Source organism: Sapajus apella, unplaced genomic scaffold (genome assembly GCF_009761245.1).
Source record: "Sapajus apella isolate SASKATOON/1434 unplaced genomic scaffold, GSC_monkey_1.0 scaffold86, whole genome shotgun sequence".
Taxonomy (NCBI): Eukaryota; Metazoa; Chordata; class Mammalia; order Primates; family Cebidae; genus Sapajus; species Sapajus apella.
Genome location: NW_022437026.1, coordinates 2,382,805 through 2,396,449, shown reverse-complemented (window position 1 = coordinate 2,396,449; position 13,645 = coordinate 2,382,805). Strand labels below are relative to the sequence as shown.

Sequence of the window (13,645 nt, the reverse complement as noted above, 5' to 3'; positions counted from 1 at the left end):
AGTTTTATAGTTTCAAGTACAGACTCAGTGAAAGTTTAAATAATTAAAAACAAACAAACTGCACCCATTTTAACTTGTTAGATCTAGGAAAAACTGAAACAAGATGGTTACATTTTAGTACAATAACTTATCATGCTGCTAAAGAATTAATCATGAGATTACTCATATTTCCCAATTCTAAATATAACAAAAATAGAACAGGTAATGCTTATGAAAAGGTGCCAAGAAATCAACTCCCCACAAATCCCAGAATTCTTTTTACCTCAGTCTGCAGGATGGCAGCCCTCTGCTCCTTGGCAGTCAAGGACTCCTTCAGCACTTCAATGTGCTGTTTACTATCTGAGAACTGGTTTGTGAGTGTTTCTAGCTTTGTCTGCAGGGCAAGTAATTCTGTGTCCTTTCTGGACAGTTCCTGTTTCACCTGGCCAATCTAGAAAAGAAGTAAAACACTTTAAGGAAAAAGGAAGTAAAATAAGCAACTCTTATGTGGATGTTTGACAGGGGTGAGTCACAAAATATGAAACTAAATGCAGCACAAATGATATGATAGAACATATTCACCTTTTTGCATCCACCTAATCTTGGACCCCTCCCCCGCAAAAAAAACTATGCTTATTCAACAAAAAGGGAAATGTCCAGTTTTCATTTATTATGTCTTCTAAATATTCTTTGAAACCCCTTAGAAAGAGAATGAAGGCAAAGAAAATTGCAATTCAATTAGATGACAATGAGACAGCAGTAAGCAAAAGAACACCACTGTACTGATAAAATAGTTTTCATTTTTTTAGGTGAGACCTCTTCAGAACACTTCAGATGGATCAAATGCAGGATGAGTGTAGATATAACAGAAGAGGGAAAAAAGAAACTTCCTAGTACTACTATTTAAATTCAAAATCTGCTGCTGTGCTTATTTTTCATTAAGTTATATTTTTCATTCTCAAAAGTCCGCATAAAATTATCTTAAAGAGCTACTTTTAATGTTATACATATATGCTTTTGTAAAATCCTATAATTTGATGTTATGTGTATTAATTTCTCTCTTAACATTTAAAGTATTTTTTTTTCAAACACCTTCTTTACATTCCTACTATTTGTAAGAATTTTTTAAATAGTTTTTTACCCTAAGTATAAGCCAAGTAAACAGAAATTAAATCTGCTTTTACATTATGTCTACAACCTAGCAAGGAACTAAAAAATATATTAATTATTAGAAGCATAAATTTGACAAGAAGTCAGTAATTTCGGTGTCACTAATGAAACAAAAAGTTATCTTTTTATTTTTAAAAACTTGAATGTCCAAAACCTAAAATGCAATAAAATAAATAAATGGGGGAAAAAAAAAAAAAAAAAAACTTGAATGTATATAAAGTATTATAACCGCAATAATCTTAGGTATAAGGGATAAAGCTTTTAAGAACAATTTCCCATGAAGAAATAAATTTTACATTCATGAAAATTAGACTTTTGAGGAGCACTAAAAATAAATTTCCAATTTAGTCTTCTCTTTCAAAAAAGATAACTATTTTTCTCATATACATGAAATCTTTGCTTAGAGATATATTCATTTATTCAACAAATGTTTCTGTACGCTTATTGTATACAAAGTATCTGAGGATACTAAAAACCTAAGTGGAAGATAATTGTAAATGGTGGCTATATTCATCCTGCAAAATAGGTATGTACCCAGGAGTTACCAAACACTGTAACAACGTGGAGTCTTTAATGATATCCCTTTACCAATAAAAACCACATATTACTATTATTCCATTCCCTAACACACTGATTATAACACAAATGCATTTGTTGGATGAACGAATATTTGGGGGATGTTCAAAGTGTTACCATTTTCTCACAGCTAAGGAATTATGACTTAAAGATTATTCAAATTCCCAGCTACCTCCAATCATGTGGTCAAAAATAAATATAAAAATCTGTTTCATAATCATCTGTATTATTAAGTAAGCTTCAAATAATAAGCTATATTGACCTTAAACACTAAGAAAGGAAAGAAAATATTGTAAACGAAAAGCAGAGTTTAGGCCAGGCACGGTGGCTCACGCCTGTAATCCCAGCACTTTGGGAGGCCAAGGTGGGTGTATCACGAGGTCAGGAGATCGAGGACATCCTGGCCAACCTGGTGAAACTCCATCTCTACTAAAAATACAAAAATTAGCTGGGCGTGGTGGCGCCTGCCTGTAATCCCAGCTACTCTGGAGGCTGAGTCAGGAGAATCACTTGAACCAGGGAGTCAGAGGTTGCTGTGAGCCGAGATCATACTACAGAGCAAGACTCCATCTCAAAAAAAAAAAAAAAAAAAAAAAGGCAGAGTTTAGAAGCACAAATTTTCCTTAAAGACTGAGCAGGGAAGAGATTATAAATAGGAAGCAACTATAATACAAAGCACGGAGCACGGGGATCTGCAGACAATCACACATCAGAACTAAGCTAGCTATGTGTCCCTGAACAATTCCCTTCCTATTCCGTTTCCTAATCAGTAATAAGGAGAAATTATACCAATGCCACTGTACTGTTCATGGATTCAATAAAATAAAGTGTGAAATGTGCTTAGCCTGTTGTCTGACACTAACAGTAGCTATTTAAAAAAGGAAGTTATCGATCAACCTCCCCTCTAGACAATATATGGTTTCCATAAACCAAATTAGACCTTTCTATCAAAATATTTCATTCTTTAATATATACTACAAAGTAGACCATAAACAATAAATCTACCAAAATAGCACAAGTTTGGTTTTTTAAATGCTGTATTCCAGCTCTTAGCCCACAATTATTTTCAGACGCAGTTTTTGCTGACACTTTGATAAATGTGTGCACCACCTAGTATAGGTAAGTATATAGTAAAGAACTTATAAGCACAGTTTGTGGAAGAAGACTGCTTATATAAAACCAAATCCTGCCTCTTACTAGCTGTGTTTTCCCAGGCATCATTCTGTTACCTCAGTTTCCTCGTCTATAATTTGGAGTTGAAAATATGTCTAACTCGGCACGTTATAAAATGTTTATAGTAAGTGTGCAAGTATTAGCTATTTTATTATTCATCTATCCCTTGGCATCCATGGGTCCATGAGGGACTGGTCTTGGATATCAAAATTAATTAATGGTGAAGTCCCTGATATAAAATGATGTAGTATTTTCACATAACCTATGCATAGCTTCCAGTATACTTTAAATCATCTCTAGATTACTTGTAATACCTAATACAATGTAAATGCTATGTAAATAGTTTTCATACTGTATTGTTTAGGGAATAATGACAAAGGAAAAAAGCCTGTACATGTTCAGTACAGATACAACATCCGGTTTTTTTACCCTGAAAATAAAAAACAGCTGGTTAAATCCACAGATGCAAAACTCACAGATATGGAGGGCCAACTGTATTTATTTTATTATTATGCTCTGAAATAAAATTTTAAACTCATTACAATATTGAACTAGATTTAGATACCTGAAGTAAGTCTCTTAGTAATTTTAATTTACTAGATACTTTCTATACATCTGTCCTAAAGAAAGTAACATTTGTGGCAAAATCACTCACTGGAGATTTAAAGGTAACATCTACATAAGAAGGCAAATCACTTTACTCAAGAGCTTCAAATTCAAACAAACTCTAAGTGATAGGCCTAGAACAACTGAATATATTCTTGTACCTAGGATGAAAAGAAGACCACCATTCATATAAATCAACAATAAGGGGTTGAGAAAAAACAAGCTTTGAAATGCCATCCATAGAGTGACAAAAGCAACAATAAAGTACCAGGTATAATAAGGCTTCCAGAACATGTGAAGGCTCTCACTGCACACAAAGTGACATGTGGGTCAAACTGGTGAACAGAAGTCAGTTAAAGAGCAGAGCAGGCTGGTTAGTGCTAGTAATGGGCAAAGCTGCCAACCATAGAGAATGAAAGTATAAGCCACCCAGAAGCCATAGAGCTAGCAGGGTCCCACTGCGGGATCACTGCATACAGAGAGGTAAATCTTACGGCAAAGACCTCAGCCTGAAGACCAGCCGCTCTCTTTTTCAGCTCCTCCCCTTGAGCCTCTTTCGAACTTAGTTCCTCCTTCAGTTGTTCTACCTGTCACGACATTATTATTTTTTTTCACTTAGATATCAACTTAGGTCTTCTTATTATCTGCTTTTGAGCCAGAATGGTAACCGGAAATAACAGTAACTTATATAATACAATCAAATCTGTTCCCCTCATTCCCTCCCTCTTTAAAGAGCCATAGGTAGTTTCTCTACGTTCACACGTTTATTTTCCCCCACAGTGGAGTGTAATGTGCTAATCGACAAATGAAAAACATAAACACAGAGATTATACTGCACTATGTTTTATTCTCAAATTAGGGTGAAAAATCCAAACTAACAGAAAGTTGGGTATGTGAGGCCAGGCACAGCAGCTCACACCTGTAATCCCAGCACTTTGGGAGGTCAAGGCGGGAGAATCATTTGGAGTTCGAGACCTGCCTTGCCATCATAATGAAACCTGTCTCTACTCTACTAAAACTACACAAATTAGCTGGGCATGGTAGTGGGCACCTGTAATCCCAGCTACTCGGGAGACTGAAGCAGGAGAATTGCTTGAACCCTGGAGATGGAAGCTGCAGTGAGCCGAGATCATACCACTGCACTCCAGCCTGGGTAACAAAGCGAAACTCCGTCTCAAAAAAACACAGAATAAAAGAAAGTAAGTTGGATATATGAGTTTTTACGTTCTAAAACTGAAATGAAATTAGTAGGAATGATTAATAATAGAGTCTCAAGGTAGTAGAGGAATATTCTGTAGACTTATATGCCAGGTATGGGTATCGTGGCAAGAAGCCAGAAACTGGAGGGGAAGTTATGATTATCATTCCTTCACATTACTGGGATGTTTCCATTTTCATTTCTAAGAACTTGAAGAATACAACTGGGAAATAAAGGGGGAAAACACTTATTTTCTAGCTAAAACTTTATAATTGCATTCATGATGTTTAATTAAACTACAATAAAACAGGTAAATTTTAACAGTGATAAACTAAATCCTCCAACTTGCCTCAATAGTTTAGAGAATCAAACTAAATGACTTTGGATGCAAGGAAGGAATTTTGTGACTGATTTTACAAACACAGACTGATAGGTCCCGGTGGTATCTATTTTTGTCATATTACTCCTGAAGTGCACATGAGAAGCAATAAAACTGACAGCAAGTGGATCTTCCCCACAGGATAGGGCAAAGAAAGGGCTTTCCTTTACAGAACTGTATTTGGAGGGGAAACATAATTTCATTTAACCCATTTCATTAAAAAGCCTCTTAGGGTCGGGCAAGGTGGCTCATACCTGTCACCTCAGCACTTTGGGAGGCCAAGGTGGGTAGATCACCTGAGGTCAGAAGTTCAACACCAGCCTGGCCAACATGGTGAAACCCCGTCTCCACCAAAAATACAAAAAATTAGCCAGGCACAGTGGTGCGCACCTGTAATCCCAGCTACTCAGGATGCTGAAAATCACTTGAACCTAGAAGGCAGAGGTTGCAGTGAGCCAAGATCATGCCACTGGGTGATCCAGCCTGGGTGACAAGAGCAAAATTCCGTCTCAAGAAAAAAAAAAAAAAGAGCCTCTATGGGTTTTAATCTTTTAAATAATTCACAAGAGGTAAAGAACTTGATGTTTCATATAGTGAGAAAAACTCATCTGAAGTTTAAATTAAATCATCTCAAAGTACTAATAGATATGAAAAGTTAAACTGTGTCAATACATATGTAGTCTCATAGAGAGAATTGTCTTTTTAAGTAAAAACTTATAATAACTATGTCAGTAATTCTGACTTTAATTCTGGAGAAGTTTCATTTGAAAGAATTGTGCTAGAAGTATTCTTCCCTGAAGTCTGATAAAACAGTATAAAATACAGCTTTATCATCACTAGAGAAGTAAAAAATATGCATCAAATTTTCAAATCCCTTTTAAGAATCAAAGTCTCACATGCCATTACCTTATTTTTCATAAATTTAGAATGGCTCCGATACACCTCCATTTGCTTCATTTCTTCTTCCCGTTCCTCAGTACTCAAAGCCCCATTCGATTTCAGCATCTGAATTTCCTCTTCCAGGTCTCGAAGCCCACGCTCCATAGAGGAAATTTTTGAATCCTGAAGACAATGGAGATTTAGTGATTGAACTATTCACAAAAACCCAGAAAAGCTGAATAACATAATATTTAAAGATGTTACATTTAATAAAGATAAACAAATATACAGAAAAATTGCTGTCTGGCAATTGGTGCCTTGCTGTCTTTTTCTGAGACGGAGTCTTGCTCTGTCACCCAGGCTGGAGTGCAGTGGCGACATCCTGGCGCAACCTCTGCTACCCAGGATGAAGCGATTCTCCTGCCTCAGCCTCCCAAGTAGCTGGGATTACAAGTGTGTACCACCACGCCTGGCTAATTTTTGCATTTTTTTAGTAGAGACAGGGTTTTGCCATGTTAGCCAGGCTAGTCTCGAACTCCTGACCTCAAGTGATCCACCCGCCTCAGTCTCCCAAAGTGCTGGGCTTAATTACGGGCATGAGCCACCATGCCCAGCTTTACAGCCATTTGAGTAGAAGGAGAAGCACTCATATCCACAGTATAATTTTGCCTCCATGGCTGCCTCCAGTTTTGCATCCTTTAAAGTTGAAATAATTAACTAAAGAAGTAAATGCAATGAAAAACTGATTAAAATTTCTTTGCATGAAAAAATCTGCAAATTCTAATATTTTATCATTTTACTTGGTGACCCCTAAAAAGCACATTATGCCCCAAAGGAAGGGAAAAGATTAAGAGGGTTTCAAAGATTTATACAGTAATGTGTACAGCTATATGTGCAATAATAAAAATTACCTAACATCCCATTGCAGAAAAATGAGGGAATAAATAAGTTGTTACTTTTAACATGTTAGAAATCCTTACTGTCTATACTTCTCTATACATTTAAAGCAATTTGTAATTTTTTAAAATCAATGTCCTTATAAATCATCAACACTACCACAGATATCACCTTCTACTAGAACATTATTTCATATTCAATTTCTTGATTTTGTTTGTTGCAGTACCTAGTTTCTCCCCAGACTGCTTTACATGTCATGAATTACAGAAAGACTCCTACATGGAATGAATAGTTTTATATATCTGCAGTTGTATATGCTTACTCATTGAAGAAACAGAGACTTTAAAGAACATAAATTAAGTATAGCTTTATTTTACTTGGAGTTTTAGAGAAACCGTTCCTTTGGAAGCTATTTTGAGATTAACTTCCTTTTCTACTTTACCTCAATGATTTCTTGACTAAGTCTGCTCCTCTCTATCGTAATTCTCAGAGCATGATGATAAAAGAGTTTGAGGATTTATCTTGAGAAAACTACACCTAGCTATTTTCAGGTTCAAGGGAGGGGAGAAGAGAGGATTTATTCCTCTGTCTTGCTCATCACATGATCTTTAAAAATATCACAATGAAAATTTCCTTTTATAAATTTATTAAAATTAAACTTAAAATGTATCTGTTCCAAATCCGTTGTATTAAATTAATACAATCAGAGACATTCTAAACCTAAACCAGGGTGGGTTTTGATTTACTCATGTAAAACAACTGACCTATAAAGAGTACTCTACTTCATGTGCACTACTTGAAAATTCACTTTTAAGATTGCTATAAAATTTCTCTGGAAATATCAGAACACAGTCCCTTCAAAAAGACTGAAATACTAGGCATAAGCATATGACCAGCCTACAAAAGAAAGAAAGTGAAAGTGAAATATAAGTTCTCCTCTGTCATTACCCTGGGTGGTAATAAAACTGGACCAGCTGAAAGACAGGTCTACCTTCAGCAGCACTGGGGCTCCACCCAAGGCAATTTAGCCCCCAAGTAGGAACTCCAATTCTGTATATCACATGGCAGCCTCTATCTGTACAGAGCCTCTAGAAAGTCTCCACAAGGCCCTTAAAAAATATTATCTTCTCCCCTAACCCAAACGGAGACAAAGGCAGCTCTTGAGAAATCAGCACCCTCACTACCAAATCATGTGCCATAAAACCTTCTTCCCAAAAAGGGATTATGACTTCCGCTCTGAAAACCAGGAGGCAGGTACTGACTGACCAGAAAAAGAACCTACCAAGGAAATCAAAAGGCCTGATACTCTCAACTAGTTCTAGCATCAACCCAATTAGTACTAATGCTAGATTTGAGGAAAGTCATTCCAACAAAGTTTCTTCCTCCTTGAATGTGTAATATTTAAATAAATAAATTCCTTTTCACTTTACTACACTGTACTTCCCCAGCCCCAGCTCTCCCATCATTGTCCAACCAATCCCACTGGACTTACTGAAATCCTCTGCTCTTTGTCAAATTCCCCCAAATCCTCAACCTTTTCCCCATGAACTCTCTCCAGTGAAGGCCAGTAATACCCCAACACCACAAAGGAGCAGGGGAAAGGGTTGAAGTTCTCTCGGTTTGTTCCTCAAGGCTGTTTCCCTTTATGGAAAGCTCATATTCCTTTTCGCCCTACCCTCCTCATTGCTGCCATCCAGGGGCTTCTCAATCACTCCTGCCCACTTTTGGTAGTCTTTGGCACCTGACTTACAATATCCCCTTCAATTGTCACTCTTGCCATAATCCTAGGATTGCAATGTCAGAATTCCTTGACGCCCTTAATTGCAATGACCTCATCTTTCAGTCCATTTCAGTGATCCAGTTTATAGGACAGTACTCTGGATCCTATCATCACCCAGAACTCTCTTCCCCAGGCATGTCATATCCTCACTCTGATTATTTCCTGTTCTTCAAACTCACAGAGAACTCCACTTTCCTAACTGTTACATTTTCTCCCAACCTGTCCGTCCACCTGCATTTTCTTTTTTCCACGTTCAGGACCAACCTCCAAACTACTCTGTCATCATCACCCTCAATTCATTTGCATCTCAATCACTCTGCCTTATCTACCCCAACAAAACTCTAACCCTAGAGCAGTACAGTAATTATGCCCTGTTCCTCCACTGGTAAAGAAAAAACAAACAAAAGTAGAAGAAGGGGAAGAGGAGAAAGAGAAGAAGAGGGGTAAAGAAGGAAAGGCTGGAATGAGGGAAAATGCTGGGAGAAGGGATAAGAAGAAAAAAAGAGGAGGAAGAGGAAGAGAAAGAAGAGGAGAAAGAGGAGAGAAAAAGAAAATTTCGACACCTTTAAGATTACTGGGCGCTTTTACTTCAATCATCTTTCTTCCTTATTTTCCCTAAAGACTATTCAAGATTTTCCTAATTCTCTCAAGTGCATTCCACATTCTCATGTAGCAACACAGCTATTTCTGTTGTGATTTCAGCATCACATCCTCTTGACCCCACTGGGCCACTAGAATCTTTTTGCTTCTTAGTATAATAGCTGAAGGTTCACCCAAGTTAAAATACATCCACTGCCAAGTAATACTATTATTTCCCTCATGCTGTCAAAAGGTGGTTAAATAAATAATTTTGTGAACATAGGTACATTCATGTGTTTTATTCTGAGGTTTTAACAGGGATCAGGAAATAATATGACAAATAAACTTGTGGTGAATGTGAAAAAGGTAAAACCATGCAAGTGAACCATCCTAAAGGCCCTTTACAAGACGATACTCAAGACTACTAATTAACTACAAAGAACCCAGAATCCACTAATTTGGAATTTGTTTGGTAAATCCTTTCCTCGCCAAGAATAAAAATGTATTCAATATTTTAAAGTTTTAAAGAGGAAATCATGCAAATTAATAGTTCCCATAACTACTTCAGAAGTACCTATTTACAATAAAATTACATACCATTAACTAAATATTCTTGTCATATCAACAACTATTAAATGGAGGCCCACAATGCAAAACACAGTACTGAGCTTTCTAGGGGATATGAAGTGCCTGTGGGGGGATGCCCCTATCTACAAGAGCTTTTATGAGAAAGAACAGATTGTCAACAAAAATAATAATAGCAGCAGCAGCTAGTATGGATTGAATGTTTACTATATACTAGGTCCTGTTTAAAGTGTTTTTACATATTTTAACTAATTGAAATCTCAAAATGACCCACTTGGACGGTACTATTACTATCACCATTTGTTGATAAAGAAACTGAGGCACAGGTAACTTGCTCCGTATTTTACAATTGGTTAAGTGAAGTGAGATTTTGAATCCAGGGAGTTTAACTTAGAAAGCAAGCTCTTAATCACTATACTGAACAGCCTAAAGATTTCTAAATGTTCATTAACTTAAAGCAGAGGTTTTCAAAGGATGGCCTATGAAACCCTCAGGGTACCCTCAGCCCTTTCACAAAGTATGCATGATCATAATTTGTGAACTATTTTTATACTTTTATAATCATACTTTTATGAACTATTTTCATAATAATACCATGATGCCAATTGACTTCTCCACTGTCTAAAATAAAGATATAAAGCAATGATGGGCAAAACTGCTACTGCCTTAGCACAAATCAAGGCAATCACATCAAACCATACTTGTAGTCATTTTATTAATATTTGTCACTGTCAGGCACTTGAAGGAAAAAAAAATAGAAAATAAGAAATAAAATTTTTAAAAGACCACTTCAGACTGTCCGTGAGGAAGCAGCAACAAGTATTACTTTTAATAAATCTCAACTCTGGAGTACACATACTGTTAATATTGGGTGTGATAAAATGGCATGAGGCTGCATACTGAAATACGACGGTTATCCCTAAGCAAAGTACTTGTGTGTTGCTTTGAGTTGTAAGCTGAATTCAATATTTTCTTCACGGAACACTATTTTTACTTGAAAGAACAACTGACAAGCTATGGTTACCCAGATTTGGTATTTGGCAGCCATTTTCTTAAAATAAAGGAAGTCTGCCACTTTAAGAGAATAAAGAGGTCCTGAGACCAAGAAATTTGCAAACAGCCAATTTAAAGAAATTCTGTTCAACTCATTTTGGTCCAATTTACATTATGCTCTATAAGTGAAAGGAAATAAAATTGAAATTATTTTGTCATTTTCATTGATTCTCACTCTCAATCTCCAAATTAGTGAAATACTATTACATGCCATTTCCTAACACTCACACAGAGAAGTTTTTGATTACTTAAAATAATAAGGTGATTCATACAATTCTTTACTAGATTCTCACTTACCTTCATCTCAATAACAGTTTGCAGAGCTTTTGTTTTGGCAGAATCGGGAGCATTCTCAAACCTTCGATGCATCTCCTATACAAAAGAGGCAAAAACAGATTCAGTGCTCTCCTGCTCACTCTCATTTTTTTTTTTTTTTTTTTGAAAGGGGAGAGAGGCAGTTGTATGCAAAAGATCATTACAGCCTTATAAGACACTGACCCCTCTGTGTTACCAACAGTTCCCTGTGACTCAGGAAATCCACAGACTGCATTCAGGCTCACTCGACCATTCATGCATAGAAAGATCCCTATCTCTGAACACCTAGTTATTTAAAATCAGTCACACAGACGCCAGCTACCGTAACAGTTGAAACTACTGTTTCACATCCCCAGGTTGTGTGTCAAATCTTCCACACGACTCCAAGATATGTAATCAGAATTCCAAATGACCCAAAAAGGGGATTAGAAATGCTCCCTTTTCAAAGGAGAAATAAACACCATCACGATCAGTCTTCATCGCACAAAGTTATGGAAAGCAATCTGTGTTGACAACATCCCTTCCACGGGATCCACCCTAGAGTAACAACCACGTGGTTACCTATGATGAAGATCTCTTTCAAGTGGTGCTACAGTTAGGAAGAAAAAGATGACACTGTTGAACAAGCTTCCTAAGTAGTTCAGGTTCAGAAAATGTCAGAAAAACATTTTTTTTTAACCCAAATTTTACTGAGTTCAGGATAGAAAAGGAAAGAAGGGATATCAGAGTCTTCCAAGTTACCAAACCACCTCAGTGATTTTCTTGTCAGACTCTGAATGTCTCTAAATAAATCAGTCAGTACTTTCAAAGCACCCTGGGAACAGGCTCTCGGGAACCCAGGGAATACAGAAATGAATGCTTTCTGCTACCTCTCTCCCTACCTCCAGCTTTAACTATCCACCTAGTTATTCCACTTTCAAGTTCAACAAACATTTCAAACTCTTTGTGCTCAAAACTCAACTCCTGGCCAAGTGTGATAGCTCACACCTGTAATCCCAGAACTTTGGGAGGCCAAGGTTGGAAGATCACTTTAGCCCAGGAGTTCAAGACCAGCCTGGGCAACATGGCAAGACGTCACCTCTACAAAAAAAACAGAAGGACTCAACTCCTGATGGTGCCCCCAAACTTGCTCCATCCTTCCTGTTACTCAGGCCAAAAACCTGTGAGTCTTCTTAATGCCTTCCTTTCACTCTCAAGCCACAGTCAGGAAATCCAGTTAGCTCTAGCTTCAAATCATACCCAAAATCCAAGCACTTCCTGCCATCTCCACTGCCACCACCTGGAATGAGCCACTAAACAAAAATACACCTTTTAATCCATAACAACCTTCTAACTGAGCTTCATCTTGCTCCACCACAGTGTATTCTTAATGGAGCACTTAAAGTGACCCTTTCAAACATAAAGTTGTCCATGTCGGTGCTCTGTTGAAAAACCCGTCATAGTTCACCATTCAACTCAAAGTAGAGCCAAAGTCCTCTCGGTGGCCTGCAAGGTCTCATCTCTTCTTGCCCTTCCCTCCGTCACCATGCTTTAGCCACCCTGGACTCCTTGCTGCTCCTCAAATACAATAAGCATGCTCCTGATCCTTAAGCCCTTTGCCATAGCTGCTAAGGGAAGACCACTTCCTTGAGAGTCTGGGTTCAAATGCCTTTTTTGTATTATTATTAGGTTTAGTTGTTGTGATAACACCATTGTCGTTATGAAAGAAAATGTCCCTAAATTTTAGAGATGCATATTAAAATCTGCAGAAGAAAATTACATCATGCCAGGAATTTGCTTTAAAATCTTTGGTAAAGAAAAGAGGAAAAAGAAAAAAGGATACATGAAGGAAGTGTGGCAAAATTTTAGCAACTGGTATATAAGGTTAGGGTTAGGGCTAGGGTTAGCCGCCCAATGTGCTGAGATTACAGGTGTGAGCCTCATCAAGTACTTTGAAACAAAATCTTGTGACATGAAGAAGCCAGGACATCAATATGTACAGACAATTTCAGCACTGCGTGGCAGAGGCAGCAGCCATCTCAGGCTTCCAGACACACCAACAGCAGAGGCTCCAGTGGTGGTAAGCAGTGTCAGTGATGTCAGCGTAACACACTAACATACCTATGCCACGCAGCACTGTCATCACCAAACCAATATAGGAGTATGATTGATTCGAGGCATTGTTCTTGTCTACATTAACTTCTGAGCCAAGTTCTCTAGTCTTCCCAGAGGCTCTGGGACCTATGTATTTATCCCATTTATGCACTCCAGGAACTAAGTTTTGGAGATAGAATGATGAGAAATAACATATTTTGTCCCTTTTATCATGGAACCTTTAATAGGAAAAATAGAGTTTCATCAAATAATCATCTACATAATTCATCAGGGTCACCGACGACCTCCACATGGCTAACACCCATGATTCATCCTTAGTCACTGTACTTGATCTACCACCAGCATTTTACACAGTTGCTCAATCCCTCTTCCTTATTCCACT

General features: G+C 37.4%; 1 protein-coding gene across 16 annotated transcripts in view; it reads right to left on the bottom strand.

The window, feature by feature from the left end:
* Positions 1-13,645, bottom strand: part of ERC1 (ELKS/RAB6-interacting/CAST family member 1) — a 542,093-nt gene that overhangs the window by 418,561 nt on the left and 109,887 nt on the right. For 11 of the 16 annotated variants that reach the window (XM_032254227.1, XM_032254224.1, XM_032254223.1 and 8 more), the window contains 4 exons: positions 11,152-11,226; positions 5,988-6,143; positions 4,008-4,091; positions 263-430 (listed from right to left, as the gene is read on the bottom strand). In XM_032254227.1, coding sequence (XP_032110118.1) covers positions 263-430; positions 4,008-4,091; positions 5,988-6,143; positions 11,152-11,226 — 483 coding nt within the window. The remainder of the gene's footprint in view (positions 1-262; positions 431-4,007; positions 4,092-5,987; positions 6,144-11,151; positions 11,227-13,645) is intronic. The other 5 variants (XM_032254230.1, XM_032254229.1, XM_032254231.1 and 2 more) reach the window with 1 other exon arrangement.